We start from the raw sequence: 15,856 nt of genomic DNA on the forward strand, positions 1-15,856 counted from the left end.
CTGGTCTAGGAAGATCCCACAAGCTGCAGGGCAACTGAGCCTGTCAGCCACAGCTATTGAATAGCCTATGCTGTAGAGCCCGGGAGTTGTAACTACTGAAGCCTGTGTACAGAGCTTGTGCTCTGCAACAGGAGAAGCCACTGCAGCGGGAAGCCCATTCACTGCAACTAGAGAAAGCCCTCTGGCAGCAGTGAAGACCCAGCACAGTCTAAATAAATAAACAAAATAGTTTTATGGAGGTATAATTCACATACCATAAAATTTACCATTTTAAAGTGTTTAGATAATTCAGTGATTTTTCATGTATTTGCATAACTGTGCAACCATCACCACTGTCTAATTTCAGAGCATTCTCATCATCCCAAAAGAAATCCCATACCCATCAGAAGTCGTTCTCACATTCTCCTCTTCCCTGGCAATCACTAGTTTGTTCTTCAGATTTGCCTATTCTGGTTGTGTCATAAAAATGGAATATGTGGCCTTTTGTGTCTGGCTTCTTTCAACTGGTGTCATGTTCAAGATTCATCCATGTTGTAGCACATATCAGTACTTCATTCCTTTTTATGGCAGAATAATGTTCTATCGTCATTTTTTGTTTCTCCTTTCATCAATAGATGAACATTACTTTGGCTCTATATTTTCAACAATTACGAATAGTGTTACTATGAACACTGTGTACACATTTGTGTGTGTGTGTGGACATATGTTTTCAATCCCCCTGTGTATATACACCTAGGAGTGAAATTGCTGGGTCATGTACTAATATTTTTGAGGACCTGCCAGACTGTTTTCCACAGCAGCCGCCCCATCTTACATTCCCACTCATAGTGTGAGGGTTCCAATTTCTCCATACCCTCTCCAGCACTTGTTACTGTCTTTTGGGTTTTAAAGACTTATTATTTTTAGCCTCCTCTCCCCCACCCCTGGCGGGTGGTGGTGGCTGGGAAGAATTTGGAGGTGGGAGGGTGCTCTGCAGTTCAACACCGAATCCTGAAGGCTCATCCTAGGACCCATCGGCACGTCCTCTCCTACTTAACGGACAGGGCTGCTAATGGGGGTGACTGTGAGGATAAACGGGTGGGAAAGGTAACCGAGGACTCGGCATTTCCCGCACGCCGCCTGCCTCCAGGAGGGAAATCCCTGGACACGCAGCCCTTTCCCGTCTGGCCCCGCCCTGAGACGTGGGCAGGGCAAGACCCCGCCCCTTCCTGGGAGCCAGCTCCGCCCAAACCCCGCCCCTTAGGGCTCTCCCGCTGCTTCGGGAGTAGGCAGAAACCCGGGGACTGGGGGCGGGATGTGTGGGTAGGGGGGACGCTGGCGGGAGGATGGCCAGGAAGGCGAGGGCACCGGACCCGGACCCTGGCGTCCAGCACGCCCAAGTTCAGCCCTGCCCGCCTTCTTAGGGGCTTCCATTCATTCTGGGCCAAATGTGAACTGCCGCCCCCGCCCCAAACTGATGTAGTCTCGCGGACTGAGGACTCGGAGGAGGCCGTTCTGGAGTGAAGGGACCGCCTGGCTGACGACAGCCCTGGGGATGGAGGGGAGAAGGGACCGAGATGGACAGTTCTGGACCCGGGAGCATCTGTTCTTAGGGCGAGGGTCTGGGAACCCTGGACGAAGTTTTGGTATTTCCAGATTGACTGTCCAGGTGTCCAGAATCACATTCCGGAGGGTGCAGAGTGAGAATCCGGAAGTCCCAGGATTATTTGGTGGGGTCCAGGTGGCCAGGGTGACATTCTGGGAGGAGCAGTGTCTGGGGCCCCCGGCACTGAGGTGTGGGTCCCCAAGAATTCCTGGGGCACAGATTAGGTAGGGTCTAGGTGCGCAGGATGACATTTTGGGGGTGCGCACAGTGAAAGCCTGCAGACTCCTAAGTGAGCCGGGGCCCTGGCATCAGGACCAATGCCCCCAGGATCGAGCGCTGGGGGACCCTGGCCAGGCGCCGGGAGGAGGCTCCGGGCGGCGCCGCGGGGGACCGGGTGGGGGCCTGCGGCCGGCCGGGGGCGGAGAAGCGGGGGGTCGGGGTCCCTCCCCCTGGCGCGGGCTCAGGAATCCGCTCAGGGGCGGGCGGAGGCGCCGGGGTGGGCCGCGCCGCGGCGGGCGGGCGGGCGGGGGCGCTTCCTGGGGCCGCGCGTCCAGGGAGCTGCGCCGTCCGCCTGTCCGTCTGCCGCAGGCACTGCCGAAGCCAGCCGAGCCGCCGGAGCCGCGGGCCGCGGGGCCGTCGCGGGCCCAAGTGAGTGGCCGTCCATGGGGGGAGGGCGCGAGCCAGAAGTCTAGGCCGAGTCGGCGTCAGCAAGGAGCCGAGAGGCCCGCGCTCCCCGGCTGGAGCCACAGGGGGACCGGGCGGGGGCGGGGCGGCCCCAGGCGAGTGGGCCCTGAACCCCGGCCCGCGCGAGGAGTGGGTCCTCGGCCCAGGGAGGCTCCGGGGCCCTAAGCGCGGTCCCGGGCGGGAGGCGGCAGGGGCACAGGGTTCGGGAGTTGCTGTGGCAGAGGCTCCCTGACCCCTGCCCACCACCTCCCAGCCCCAGGATGCTCCCCTTCGCCTCCTGCCTCCCCGGGTCTCTACTGCTCTGGGCGCTGCTGCTGTTGGTCTTGGGGGCAGCGTCTCCCCAGGATTCCGAGGAGCCCGACAGCTACACGGTGGGGACAGTGGGGCCGCTGGCCTGGGCTGGGCTGGGCAGGGACACCGAGGCCAGGATCCTGGGGTGGCTGCTGCTGGGGAAGATTGTGCCCTCCCTTGGTTGGTGGAGCAGCTGGGGCCATTGTCTGGAGCAGGCCGGGAGGGTGGCCCGGCTTGGGCCTTGGTCTCGGCCTGGTCAGTTAGAGGGGACCAGGGGTGACCACTGGCCACCTCTGGTTCACCTTGTAGGAATGCACAGATGGCTATGAGTGGGACCCTGACAGCCAGCACTGCAGGGGTGAGTATGCTTGGGGGCCGACCTGCCCCGGAGAACCGGAAAGGGGATCACAAAGCCCAGCTCCTAGAGCGGCTGCAGGAGCCCTGTGGCTGTCCCCTGCCCTGCTCTGCCTGGCCGAACGTCACCTGCTCTGGTTCTCAATGGGCCAACTTGGCTCGGGGTGGAGAAGCCATCCAGGCCCCTCCCCCTCAGAGAAACCCGGAGCACCCTCCCCCCCACCCACCCTCTAGAGTCCAGACACCAACAGGGCGCTGACTACAGGACTGGTTCCTGGACACCTCATCTGATCACTCTGCTATCTCGCTCTGCACCATCACGGCCCTGGGCGAGCAGTGCGGGGCGGGGGTGCCGTCAGGAGGCCTGCACATTACTCAGGCTGAGTCGGGGCCGAGGCTTCGGGGAGGGATAGAGACCCTCTTGTGGGCAAGAGAATGGGGGTGACCGGGGGAACAGCTGCCCCACCATCATCCCTGGCAGGCCCCAACAAGGGGTCCGGGGCAGGCAGCCTTAGCTTGTGGAGTAGAAAGGGAAGGCCCTGCCGGATCACACAGCTTAGAGCAGGCTGAGCTGGGCTCCTGCCTCCCCTGCCCTACACGGTCCACCCTTGGAGACTGGCTGTGCCCAGCACGCCCCTCTCTGCAGATGTAAATGAGTGCCTGACCATTCCTGAGGCCTGCAAGGGGGAAATGAAATGTATCAACCATTATGGGGGCTACCTGTGCCTGCCCCGCTCGGCTGCTGTCATCAATGACCTGCATGGAGAGGGACCCCCACCGCCTGTGCCCCCTGCTGAACACCCCCACCCCTGCCTCCCGGGCTATGAGCCCGATGAGCAAGAGCGCTGCGTGGGTGAGTAGGCCGCCAATCTTTCTAACAGGTGTCTAGAATTGCCTTTTAAAAACGCATACCTCATGTTCCTCCCTTGCTCAAAAGCCTCCTCAGGGCACTGGGATAACATCCAGACCCTTGCCCAGGTCCTTACCTGCCACAGGTGGTCCCAGTTCCTGTGCCTGTCCTTCCCAGCCCCTCCTGTGGGACCCCCACCTCGACTGCTGCAGGTGCCGTGCGAGAGCTCTGCCCCTCGGCCTCTGCTCTGGCCCTTCTGGGTCTGGACCCCACCCCTGGGAGGCACGGACCTTGGAGAAAGGCCCTGGAATCAGTGCCCCTGGGAGTATGGGCAGGGCTTTGTCCTATGTATCCCTGACTTGGGGTCTCCCAGCTTAGGGGTGCCTTTCTCTTTAGCTCCAGGCTAGTAAACTCTTATTTGTGCCATTGGGCGGTGGGCCCACATGTTCCTGTTTTGGGGGTGTCAGTCACCCACACACTCATGTGAGTGGTACCCGACCTGTGCCCTCCCACGTGGCGGAGTCTTGTCATGTTGGGTGGTGCATGGGCTCCCAGGAGGGGGCTGAGCGGTGTGTCTTGCAGATGTGGACGAGTGTGCCCAGGCCCTGCACGACTGCCGCCCCAGCCAGGAGTGCCATAACCTGCCTGGCTCCTACCAGTGTACCTGTCCTGACGGCTATCGCAAGATTGGGCCCGAGTGTGTGGGTGAGTCTGGGCCTGTGGCCTGGCTCTCACCCCAGCACCTGACCCCCATTCCAACCCACCCCCAGGTTTCCCCCCCGCCCCCTGCCTCCTCTGCCTGAGCCACCAGACACAGAGCAGTATGCGTGCAGTGTGTGAGTCCTGCCTGATCTGGCCCGGCCCAGCCCCCCAGACTCAGGCAAGACGGTGGGTGATGAGGCAGGGTCCCAGCTGGCTTGGGTGGCACCTGACTTCTGCCCTCCACTGTCCTTCCCCTGCCTGCATCCCAGATATAGACGAGTGTCGGTACCGCTATTGCCAACACCGCTGCGTGAACCTGCCTGGCTCCTTTCGCTGCCAGTGTGAGCCGGGCTTCCAGCTGGGGCCCAACAACCGCTCCTGTGTGGGTGAGGCTGAGCTGGGCCAGGCTCGGGGTCCTGGGCAGAGGGGTGTGAGGTGGGGGAACTCCCTTCCTGATCAGCCCAGGTGCAGTGGGGGCTCTGGGCTGCTCCTTGGTTTTCACCTCTCCCCTATTTTCCTGGCACCCCAGATGTGAACGAATGTGACATGGGGGCTCCCTGTGAGCAGCGCTGCTTCAACTCCTATGGGACCTTCCTATGTCGCTGCCACCAGGGCTATGAGCTGCACCGGGATGGCTTCTCCTGCAGTGGTGAGCACTCCACCCCCGACACTTGTTCCCCACTGGTCTCTGCTGGTTCCCCAGGCCCTGTGTCATGCCAGCCTCTTGCCACACAGCCCTCCATTTCATGCCTCTAATGTCCCATCCACCCAGCACCCCTGTGCCTCCTGGGTACTCTACCCCAGCAGGTGGCAAGGCAGCTGCAGAGCTGCCCACCAGAACTTGCAGCCTGCTGGGGAAGTCAAGGAGGGGAGCAGTTAGGTCCCCACTGAAGCTCAGTAGAGAGACTGAGCAAAGATGGACGTGCACCCCCTCCCTGGGAGTCAGGCTGATATGTGTGCAAATCCTGGACCAGGGCAAGTCACTCTTTTCTCTGAGTCCATTTCTTCTTCTGTAGAATGGGTTGTCTTGAGAATTAAATGAGAAAATGACAACAGTCAAGACCTTATACTGTCCTAAGCAGCAACAAAGTTTTACAAAGTGAATTAGCATTTATTGAGAACCTGCCCTGTGCAGTCTGCCAACAATCCTGTGAGATTGTTCTTCTTGTTCAGTCATTAAGTTGTATCTGACTTTTTGCAATCCCATGCCAGGCTTCCCTACCCTTCACTGTCTCCTGGAGCTTGCTCAAACTCATGTCCATTGAGCCGGTGATGCCATCCAACCATCTCATCCTCTGTCACCCCCTTCTCTCCTGCCTTCAATCTTTCCCAGCATCAGGGTCTTTTCCAATGAGTCGGTTCTTCACATCAGGTGGCCAAAGTATTTATCTCACATCCTATGAAATAAATATGAGTTTTTCCTTCTCTGCAAATTGACATTAATACTTCCCTCAAATTTTTGGGGGGGATAATTACAAAGAATAAGATAAAATATTTCAACGAAGAGAGGTTGAGTGACTTGCCCAGGGTCACGTAGCTGGGCTGAGGTGCGGCCAGGGCTCTCTCTCGGTCAACTAGCCACGTACCCCGTTTCTGTTAAGCTTTGTGCTTTGCTGCCAAGTTAAAGCCCCACTGGTGCCTGGCTCAGTGCCGGGAAGCATAAAGGGCACAGAGGAGAAAACCTGGCTCCTGCCTGCACTGCTCACAGTTGGCAGGAGGTGACTGTGCTTGGGTGGATCGTAGGTTTGCAGGAATCGGGCAAAGTGTTGAAACCCAGAGCAGTCTGGGGTGCGTCAAGGGCTCATCCGGCCTAATCCACTTACTTACTGAAAGGAAACCGAGGTTCCTCGATCAGTAGGATTTAAAGCCAAACCTCTAGATTCCCAGTCCTCTCATTTAGTATCATCTTAGTCTTAGCGCAGAGACAGGTCTGTGAGTGGGGCAGTCTTTTTTTTTTACTTTTGGCAGCACTGGGTCTGTGGTGCATGGGCTCAGTAGTTGAGCCCTGCTGGCTTACTTGCTCCGTGGTTCTTAGTTCCCTGATCAGGAATCGAACCCACGTCCCATGCACTGAAAAACGCATTTTTAAAAATAAATTAAAATTGATTTATTTTGGTTGCGCTGGGTCTTCGTTGCTGTGCCAGGGCTTTCTCCAGTTCTGGTGCATGGGCTTCTTGTTGTGATGGCTTCTCTTGTTGCAGAGCACAGGTTCCAGGGCGCAAGGGCACACGTGTGGCACATGGGCTCAGTTGCCCCAGGGCATGTGGGGTCTTAGTTCCTGGACCAGGGATCGAACTTGTGTCCCCTGCATTGGCAGGCTGATTCTTAATGACCAGACCACCAGGGAAGTCCCCTGGGCACTCCTTTCTTGAACCCTCTGTCCCCTGCTGAGCTGCAGAGTTGATCTCTTCTGCCTCTTCTTGTACTGAGCCTAATGTGGGGCCAGGCTCTCTGGGTGAGCCCGTGTGGGGCGGAGCTAGGAGGCCACCCCGGCCCTGTCCTCAGCCCCACCCTCCCTCAGATATCGATGAGTGCAGCTACTCCAGTTACCTCTGCCAGTACCGCTGTGTCAACGAGCCGGGCCGCTTCTCCTGCCACTGTCCACAGGGCTATCAGCTGCTGGCCACGCGCCTGTGCCAAGGTACAGGTTGCCCGGGTAGAGTGGGCAGGGGGGTGTGAGGAGCTGGTGGCCTGGTATCTGGGTTCCAGCCCCTGTCCCCCGGCACAGACATTGACGAGTGTGAGTCGGGTGCGCACCAGTGCTCTGAGGCCCAGACTTGTGTCAACTTCCACGGGGGCTACCGCTGTGTGGACACCAACCGCTGTGTGGAGCCTTACGTCCAGGTGTCCGACAAGTGAGTCAATGCCACGCCAGGCCACAGGAGAAACTACAACTCCCAGAGAGCTCTGCGGCTGCCTGGCACCTATTTGGACTGGCAAGTCCTGAAAGCTGATGGGAGTTGTAGTCCTTCGTGACTAAACCACACATGCTGTTCTAGCAGGAGTGGGAAGATCCTTGATTTTGGGGGGTGGGCCAAATTTGGGGCATGGGCTAGAACCTCATTCATGTCCCCATCTTGGGGTCTCCAGTCGCTGTCTCTGTCCGGCCTCCAACCCCCTGTGCCGGGAGCAGCCCTCATCCATCGTGCACCGCTATATGAGCATCACCTCGGAGCGGAGCGTACCGGCGGACGTGTTCCAAATCCAAGCAACCTCCGTCTACCCTGGTGCCTACAATGCCTTTCAGATCCGTGCTGGAAACTCGCAGGGAGACTTCTACATTAGGGTAAGGCTCTCGCTAACCCCACCCCTCAAGTGGGGTGGGACTTGTATAATCTCCAACTTGAGTTCCAGGAAACTTTAAGTGGAAGATTCAACTATGCCACCATACCCTGCCTCTCCTCTGAAAGTCCCCCCTAACCCCAGGGGTCAGTTTCTGTAGAAAGGTAGGAGTGTTATAAATTAATACAAACTACAGATAGTTAAATGCAACCCTAGCAAGGCACTCAGACACTGGGGTTTGAGTCCCTGCACTGGTCTGCGTATCCGGCTTGGATTGCTTCACCCTTAGGATAAGGGACTGGCTTGAGAGGCTGGAGGTAACAGATGCAGCAGAGTGTGGGAAGGCAGTCAAGTGCAGCTGGGTCTCGGAGGGAGAGAGGCAGCAGGGGCTAGTACAAGGCCTGGGGCCTAAGACTCCAGCTCTGGGCTGGTGGAGCTGAGGAGGGAGAGGTTCAGATGTGACTCACAGTGAGGGCCATAAGGCTTTGTCTGGTACCAGTGCTGGCTTTCAAGTTCTGGAATTGAGTACTCTGAAGGTGAGTCTACCTGCCCCAGATCACCAAAGACCCCACTGTTCCCAAGAATCTCATCCCGGGCCTTGAATCATCAGCTGACCGTGGTTGACAAAAGAACAACTAGCTGCAAAGGGTGGGCAGAGCACCAGGAGGGTATTTCTTGGGGGCAGGGTGCAGATGTCAAGGGGGTCAGAGAGCTGGATGAGGGCCTGGGGCTGCAGGCAGCCGGGGCACTGTGCAGCCAACTGGTTGTGGGTGCCAGAAGTGGGGCAGCGAGGTGATGCGGGGGTAGGATTCTGGTGCGTACGTTGATGCAATCCACGTGTCCCCCCCACCCACTGTACCCTGCAGCAAATCAACAATGTCAGCGCCATGCTGGTCCTCGCGCGGCCTGTGACGGGCCCCCGGGAGTACGTGCTGGACCTGGAGATGGTCACCATGAACTCCCTCATGAGCTACCGGGCCAGCTCTGTACTGAGACTCACCGTCTTCGTGGGGGCCTACACCTTCTGAGGGGTGGGTGGGGGGCCCTCAGGGAATGGGAGGTTCTCTGTAGATGAGGAGCCTGGGGCTCAGGGATAACTGTGTTCTGCTAAAAGGGAAGATGCTCTTGTGAAGGGTAGTAGAGAGAGAAAGGCAATAAAGGGAGAAAGAAGGAGTTCTGGTGGCTGAGGTGGGGGGGGGGCCACGCTGCAGTGAACCCCAGAGTGGGGAAAGGCCAGACTCATGGGAGGCGGGCCACGTCCACCTAAAGGCGGGGCGTGTTTCTGCCCAGGCTGAAGGGCCCCATTGACAGGAGCTGGGAGCTGCAACCCCAAGGCTGGGACTGGCCTACATACCATGGGCACCAGAATCACCCAAGAAGCGAGGAGGTAACGAGGTTGCAGACTCCAGGCCCCAGCCCAGAAACTTGGACTTGGCTGGTCTGCAGCGGGCCTGAAGAATCCTGCTCTAGACAGTGCCAGGAGGCCCTGGGTTTCAATCCCAGCTTGGCCTCAAACTATCAGTTTGGAGAAATCCTAGCAGCTCTCTGAGTCTCAGTGTTCCAATCCATAAAATGAGGCCACTGGATTGTTAGCGCTTTATAAACTTTTCTTTTCCAAGCTACAGAACTTCTCATCAAAGGAAATTTTATTTGATCAGAGAACTCTGATGACATGAACTAGATTCAACATTGCAACACCTCACTGACTCCATCTCCCTAGCCGTGCTCTGAAAGGGAACCCCAAGGGTCCCAAGGAGCTCAGTTTTAAAAACTGGACATGACAGTCTCCCCAGTTCCTGGATATCTTTCAAGACCCCTGGGGCCTGGTATCTCCTTCTAACATGTAAAAATTCAAACACTTAAGATTTTTACTGTAGCCCAAAGATTCTGGTTAAAAGACCGGGTAGTCTGGGAAGATGGGGGTCTGTCTTGTGGCATACATAGCTCAGGTCAGGGGGCCACAGCTGCAGTAGAGCTGTGACAAGGTCCTGCTCAGAACGGGCCCCAGATTCCTGTGCAAAGAGAGAGGCAGGTAAGAGTCAGGCCCTGGGCGAGGGTGCCCGCAGCCCACCTACCCCCTGCAGGCTCTGCCTCCTGCCCTCACCTCTGCAGCGGCCCACACTTGATGGTGCTCAGCAGCATTTCCTGTTCCTTCGGGGTGGCACAGGCATCATAGGCAGCCAGTAAGCTGAGGGCGGGATGGGGAGTTTGATTTTCTAAGTCTTGACAACGGCTGACTGCTGGCCCACCCTGAGTGGCTCAGGCCAGAATCACAGGAGACAGGCTAGAAGGGGTCAGCCTGGGTGGGAGGGGTCAGGACCACCGCCGCCCTTCTGAACCCGGCATTCAAGGCCCTGCTCCATCTTGCTCACCCTCCTTTCATGCTCCTGCAAATGTTTCCCCAGAATGGCTGTTATTGGCCCAGTCTTCATGGTCCACCCACTCCTCCAGGAAGCCTTCTCTGCTACATGCCAGGTCTGCCCCCCAGCCCAGTGCCCGAGATCCTGTCTGGTCTTGAGTGGCTCTGTCTCCCTCACCACCTGACCTCCGTGAACTCTTCAGGTGTCAGCGGGTCAGTCCAGCCCTCATAGCACCCGACCACCACAAGGCACCGGCTGAGCTGATGCCCATGCTGAGAGGGGGGATGCGGGGGACAGCAGAGGACAGGGGTTCTGTGAGCACCTACCTGGCAGGGCTGCTGTACCGAGCCACCAGGGCTGCCGCCTTCTCCCCGCTCACCCCGCGCACCTGCATGAGCTGCCTGGCAAACACGTCCCGCACAGACTGGGCCTGCAGTGGGGGCAGTGCTGCATCAGGAGTGGCAGAGGGCCGGAGCCTGGGAGGAGGAGGGGCTGGGCAGAGGCGGTACCTTGTTCTTCATGGCTCCCGCGTTGAAGTCGCTGAAGGTGAGGAGTGAGCAGAGAGGGTTTGGGGAGGGCCTGGCCTTTGATTCAGGGTCCCCAGAGGTGCCCCAGGGGCGGCTTCGGAGGGTGTGGCCCTGAGGGAAGAGGGGACTGAGGCCATGCCAGAGCTCTAGGGGACACCAGCAGCCAGGCCTTGCCCCACCCCAGGCCTCAGGGGGCCAGCCTGAGACCAGGGAGCTCAGTCTGCTAGCCTTCCTCTCGGGAGCACAGCACCCAGGTGAGGGGCCGGTGGTGAACAGACGGCACCCAGTGGAGTCTGCTCACCTGGTAGAGCCTCTGCAGGCCCCGTGTTAGCAGGGCCAGGTAGGCAGCTGACTCCTTAATGTCCGCTGTGCGCTTCACAAAGAAGCCGTCGATGACCTGGGGAAGGGGAGCCAAGGGAGGAGGCAGCTCCTGAGCAGAGCCACGGACCGCAGGCCCCCTGCTGGCCCAGCCTGCCCTCCCGGCTCACCTGGGTGTTGGTGACAGCCTGCAGCAGTGTGCTCTCGGGGAGGCTGAGGCTGCGCGCCGAACCGTGCTCCTCCACCAGGTACACTCGGCGGCCCAGGCCACAGCGCTTCAGCCGGAACTGGGCAGGCAGACAGGGGTCGGGCAGGTCAGGCCTGGATGCTCATACGCTAGGTGTCCATCACGTCACCCTCAAAAGCATCACGAGACCCTGGTCCCACCATTTCACCCACCACCTCATCCTCCCAAGCTTCTCTACCTGCCTCACGGGGGCCTCCACACCCTGCCTCACGCTGCTGCTCTCCTGTGGAAAGCCCCACCACCATCTGAGTGATGCCCATCCCCCTCAAGCCTCCCTTGGCCTACGTGTGGCCTCACTGTGGGGTCAGCCCAGCAGCCAGCACGGAGACACAGCCCCTGCAGCCCCATCCTGGAGAGGAGAGCCTCGTCAACTCTGGACTGCAGGAGCTGGACCCCCTGGGGTTCTTAACGTGCCCCTCAGCTCCACCCAGGGACCCTGCACACCTACTGTGTGCCCAGAGGGGCCCAAGGGAGTTTGAGTTCAGGCCACCCTGGACCAGCTCGAGAGGGGATGTGGCTGAAGTTGCAGGAGCTCTGCCTGGAGACCACCCGGAAGTGCCCCCGAGCGGGCGGGGGCAGTGAGCCCCGTGACGCACCTTCTGCTCCCGGAAGCGGCCGTCGATGATGCTGCTGCACAGGTCGTCCAGCCGCTTTCGCTCCACGATGTGGTCCAGGACTAGCTCTGCAGGTCGTGCTGCCCAGAGGCCAAGAAGGGTCCCATTAGCCCACAGCCCATCACCTACCACGCCCTGCCTCTGGCCTCTGCCTGCCTGTCCACACCCCTTACCTGGGTCTCTGGGACTGGTCTCTTGGGCCACCCACACGAAGTCCCCGACGTGCAGCTTGCGCACCGTGTGTGCCACGTGCAGCCGCCGCAGCTCTCGGAGCAGCTCTGGCCTGTGGCCCGCCCTGGAGTTGCATGCGGGAGGCCCAAGTTGGCATCGGCCATCATCCCCTGACCCTCTCCCTCACCAGGCCTACCTCGCTCACCCCTTGGTCTCGCCGACGTCCACACACAACAACACCCTGTACTCTCCAGGCCCCAGCTCCAGCGGGGACTGTTGGACGCTCCCTTCGCTGGTACCACTACCAGGGAGAAGAGGTGGGCATTGGCCTGAGCCAGGCCAGGGCTGCTGTTCCCCTAACCCATGGAAGGTGGGGCAACCACAGCTCAGATGGAGCTGCTGGAGGGAGAGTGGGGTCTCAGCCTCATTTCAGGGACCCCTCCTGCTCCCCTCTCCTCCCCCTCATTCCCTCCTCCTCACAGCTCAGCGGAAGCCACTTCTGGCACTTCAGGCTCCTCCCCACGGGGCTCCTCCGGCCCGCTGCCCACATTCAGCAAGCCCAGGCCCTCTGAGTCAGCCAGCTTCTGGGCCAGCTCCAGACCCTGCGGGGTCAGTGAGTACCTGGCGGGTGGAGAAGAACACAGATCTCCCTTCTTCACTCATGCCTGGCAGGCTCTCCTGCTGGCCCCCCAGCTACATTGGCCTCACCCGCCTTGGCGACCTTTTATAAACAAGCCCTGGGGCTCCCCAACCTCCCTCCTTCTGGCGGAGTTCTCACCCCCCAGATCAGCTTCCCCTGGACCTGCCCAGGGCCGTTCCTCAAGTTGACAACAAGCACATCTCTGACTGCACAGCCACCCTCAGCACGGCATGCCTGCTCCCCCGCCCTGCCTCCCGCACCCGGGGAGTTCGCCCCACCTAGCTGGCTGGTGTGTCCTGAGGACCAGGTTCCTGTGGAGGAGGGAACGGAGGGCTGGCCAAGGGCGAGCACTTCCAGGGGCCACCTGTTCATAGGGGAGGAGACCCTTAGAGAGCTCCCAGGTCTACCATGTGCCCACTCCCCGTGCCCTATGCCGCTGCTTTCTCCCAAGGGCAGGCTCTGGAGTGCTCAAGGTCAGATCCAAAGCCACTTGGCTCCCTTCTCCCTGCTGTGCTTACCCTGGGAACCTTTGGGGCACACCTCTGCAACAGCTCCTCCTTGGTGAGGAAGCCCTGGCCGCTAGGATTCTGTAACCAAGACAGAAACATAACCAACATAGTGCCCGAGCAGCAGGCCCACCGCCTCAGTCCCCCACTCCCAGCTTGGCAGGCACTCACCAGGTGCTCCCTGTACAGCTGCAGCAGGACTGCACGTGCTCCCGAGTGCCGGGCTGGCCAGTAGCTGCCAGGGCCTCCTGCTTTGAGCTGGGTTGGGACCTGAAAGGTACAGGGTGGGGGTTGAACCCAAAACCAACCAGCTGTTCTAGACAGATTCACTGGCAGAGCCGAGGTTCAGGTCCTATCTCAGCAGGTTAAATAACCCTGGGCAAGTCACTCAGCGGGGCTTCCCTGGCGGCCCAGATGGTAAAGAATCCGCCCGCAATGTGGGAGACCTGGCTCCGATCCCTGGGTTGGGAAGATCCCCTGGAGGAGGGCACAGCAACCCACTCCAGTATTCTTGCCCGGAGAATCCCCATGGACAGAGAAGCCTGGCAGGCTGCAGTCCACAGGGTCACAAAGAGTCGGACATAACTGAAAGACTAAGCACAACACAAGTCACTCAGCTGTCCTCTAGTTTTTGCAACTAGTTTATAACTGTCTACTTTGTCACACAGGCCACGTAACAGGATGATCTCCTGAAAACTTGCGATGAGACGGTGGACAGTCTCAAGGGATGGGGTGGGGGTGGGGGTGTAATCTACCTGGCCCAGCCTCAGTTCTAGCATAGGACAGAGAAGGTAAGGCAAGAAGACTCAATAGCAAATTCTACAACTTACTGGTCTTAGCCCCCTGAATGGCTTGATCATGGAACTGTCTCAACTGACTGTATTATAAGTCACTATCCACACCTACAGATGAGAAAACTAAGTTGCCCAGAGCGAGGTGGGATTAGGACCCAGCACAGCTAAGTCCCCCAAGCCAGAAAAATCTTACTCCTGCTGTTCCTGCTTTCCCCTCTACTCCCCTGCTCCTTCCTCACTGGCATGGAAGGGTCCTGGACTTCAGCAGGTGGCCTTTCCCGGGCTGGGCTCTTGGTTCCGGATGGTGAACACGGGGCATGGTCACCTGTGGGAGGAAAAGAGCGTCAACCCCGGACCCTGAAATCCAGCAGGCAGGATGCTGCCAGCTCAAGTGGTTGGTGAGAGCGGTCGGGCTCTGAAAGAGCCACTAGCCCCAGGTCAAAGAGCAACTTGAACTGGAGTAGACAGATGAAGCCAAGGTATCCTGGGTGGGTACAATAGCTGCACCTGGGGGAGGCTCAGGGGATTACCGAATCCTCCCAGGGCTCACCTACTGATGCTTTGTGCTGCTGCAATCGCTGGTCCAGCATACGGCAAAGCCCGTCTCCGAAGTGCTGGAGGATCTTAGCTTCCTTGCCGCTGCGCAGGGGCAGTGGATACCGCCGGAGGGAGCGCAGCGCCTGGCGGGGGTAGGGGGTACAGGATTGGGTCAGGATGGGCCTGGCTCTTCGTCCCGGCCTGCACCTGTTCCCCATCCGGCCCGGCCAGAACCCACCTTCTGAAACACAAATTGCGTGCGGCGCCCTCTGCTGGCTGCCTCGTCCCGCCACTCGGTTAGCCAGCGTACGAAGAGAGGGTTGGGGCAAACTGGCAGCGGGCGTTTCCGGCCCAGCCGGACGGGCGCTGCCATGAGCCGCAGGGCGGGTCCTCTGGCGCCTCACGCCGGTAGGACTGAGATGCTGCTAGTTCTGGAGACGGGATTCAAACACCTGGTTCCGGCGGAGGAGGGCAGGACCGCTCTAATCACGGGGTCCCACGCGGGGCATTAACCAGAGGACAGCCTTCTGCCGCCGTCCCCGCCCCTATGCTACTCTTAAACGGTTGGTACCGATCGCTGTACTACCACCTTTCGCCCTCCTGCCGTTCCCGGACAGGACCAGCCTTTTGGACGCGCCCCTCCTCCTTTACCAGGCCTTGACCCGCCTCTTCCTCTCACCACAGATTTCAGAGCGAGGGGTTGTCCTCTTTGTGCAGGGAAGGAGGGGGGCAATGTGGACAGCGCCCCCTGTTGCTGGGAGGTCTGGCTGGGGCGGCGCGTACCGAGGTGATTTCAGTCTCGCTATTGCGGAGAACCGTATAGACAACTTGGCTCGTTTTTTCTCCGCACTCGCTTTATAGGTTGGGGAAAAAATGCGTGCAGGTAGTTTTGTAGGAGGAACTTTAAGAATGGGTACAGGGAATGAGGACACAAAGGTAACTCAAGAGGAGCTGAAGAACCCTTCGAGGAAAAGGTTATCTATCTTGAGCTTAGGCTCCTCCACCCTGGGCTATGGGGGAGGGCTGTGAAGCCGGGGACACGCAGGGAAGGCCTTCAAAGCTTGGAGGACAGGGAATAGGGGACAGAGAACAAGTAGAAAGGGAACAAATAGGAGGTGCTAGGTATCGGGGGCTCAGTCGGTAAAGAATCGGCTTGCAGTGCCGGAGACCTGGGTTCGATCCCTGGAGTCAGGAAGATCCCCTGGAGAAGGAAATGGCAATCCACTCCAGTATTCTTGCCTGGAGAATACTATGGACAGAGGAGCCTGGTGGGCTACAGTCCATAGGGTCTCAAGAGTCGGGACACGACTGAGCGACTAAACCACCACCAGCCATCGGGGGATGTGAGAGGGGCTGAAATGTGCATGTTGTTGGATTCGGGGTGGCAGCCTGGG

The 15,856-nt window shown here is 59.1% G+C and overlaps 2 protein-coding genes across 5 annotated transcripts; one reads left to right on the forward strand and one right to left on the reverse strand.

Annotated features, from left to right (window-relative positions):
* Window positions 1-2,100: 2,100 nt before the first annotated feature.
* Window positions 2,101-9,375, forward strand: EFEMP2 (EGF containing fibulin extracellular matrix protein 2). Of its 3 annotated transcripts, none has more exons than XM_070359898.1 (12): window positions 2,101-2,233; window positions 2,523-2,640; window positions 2,870-2,918; window positions 3,561-3,767; window positions 4,347-4,469; window positions 4,736-4,852; window positions 4,996-5,115; window positions 6,988-7,107; window positions 7,195-7,321; window positions 7,557-7,752; window positions 8,615-8,779; window positions 9,039-9,375. In XM_070359898.1, exons 2-11 carry the CDS (start codon window positions 2,530-2,532, stop codon window positions 8,774-8,776), a joined length of 1,332 nt encoding a protein of 443 aa, XP_070215999.1. In that variant the 5' UTR covers window positions 2,101-2,233; window positions 2,523-2,529; the 3' UTR covers window positions 8,777-8,779; window positions 9,039-9,375. The 3 variants fall into 3 exon arrangements, with proteins under 3 accessions (XP_070215999.1, XP_070216000.1, XP_070215998.1); XM_070359899.1 differs by having other exon boundaries at window positions 9,060-9,375; XM_070359897.1 differs by having other exon boundaries at window positions 8,615-9,375.
* A 1-nt stretch (window position 9,376) lies between these two features.
* On the reverse strand, window positions 9,377-15,160 carry MUS81 (MUS81 structure-specific endonuclease subunit). 2 transcript variants are annotated; one of them, XR_011461989.1, is made up of 16 exons: window positions 14,701-15,160; window positions 14,476-14,605; window positions 14,165-14,250; window positions 13,303-13,401; window positions 13,144-13,212; window positions 12,904-12,989; window positions 12,466-12,606; window positions 12,191-12,286; window positions 11,988-12,109; window positions 11,797-11,894; window positions 11,124-11,240; window positions 10,937-11,032; window positions 10,618-10,648; window positions 10,435-10,538; window positions 9,853-9,936; window positions 9,377-9,760 (listed from the first exon to the last, which is right to left on the reverse strand). XR_011461989.1 is itself a non-coding variant. In XM_005894036.3 (16 exons), exons 1-16 carry the CDS (start codon window positions 14,833-14,835, stop codon window positions 9,694-9,696), a joined length of 1,659 nt encoding a protein of 552 aa, XP_005894098.1. In that variant the 5' UTR covers window positions 14,836-15,149; the 3' UTR covers window positions 9,377-9,693. The 2 variants fall into 2 exon arrangements, 1 of the variants encoding a protein (XP_005894098.1); XM_005894036.3 differs by having other exon boundaries at window positions 10,618-10,746; window positions 14,701-15,149.
* Between the last annotated feature and the right edge of the window lie 696 nt (window positions 15,161-15,856).

The sequence above is a fragment of the Bos mutus genome, chromosome 22 (assembly GCF_027580195.1).
Source record: "Bos mutus isolate GX-2022 chromosome 22, NWIPB_WYAK_1.1, whole genome shotgun sequence".
Lineage (NCBI taxonomy): Eukaryota > Metazoa > Chordata > Mammalia > Artiodactyla > Bovidae > Bos > Bos mutus.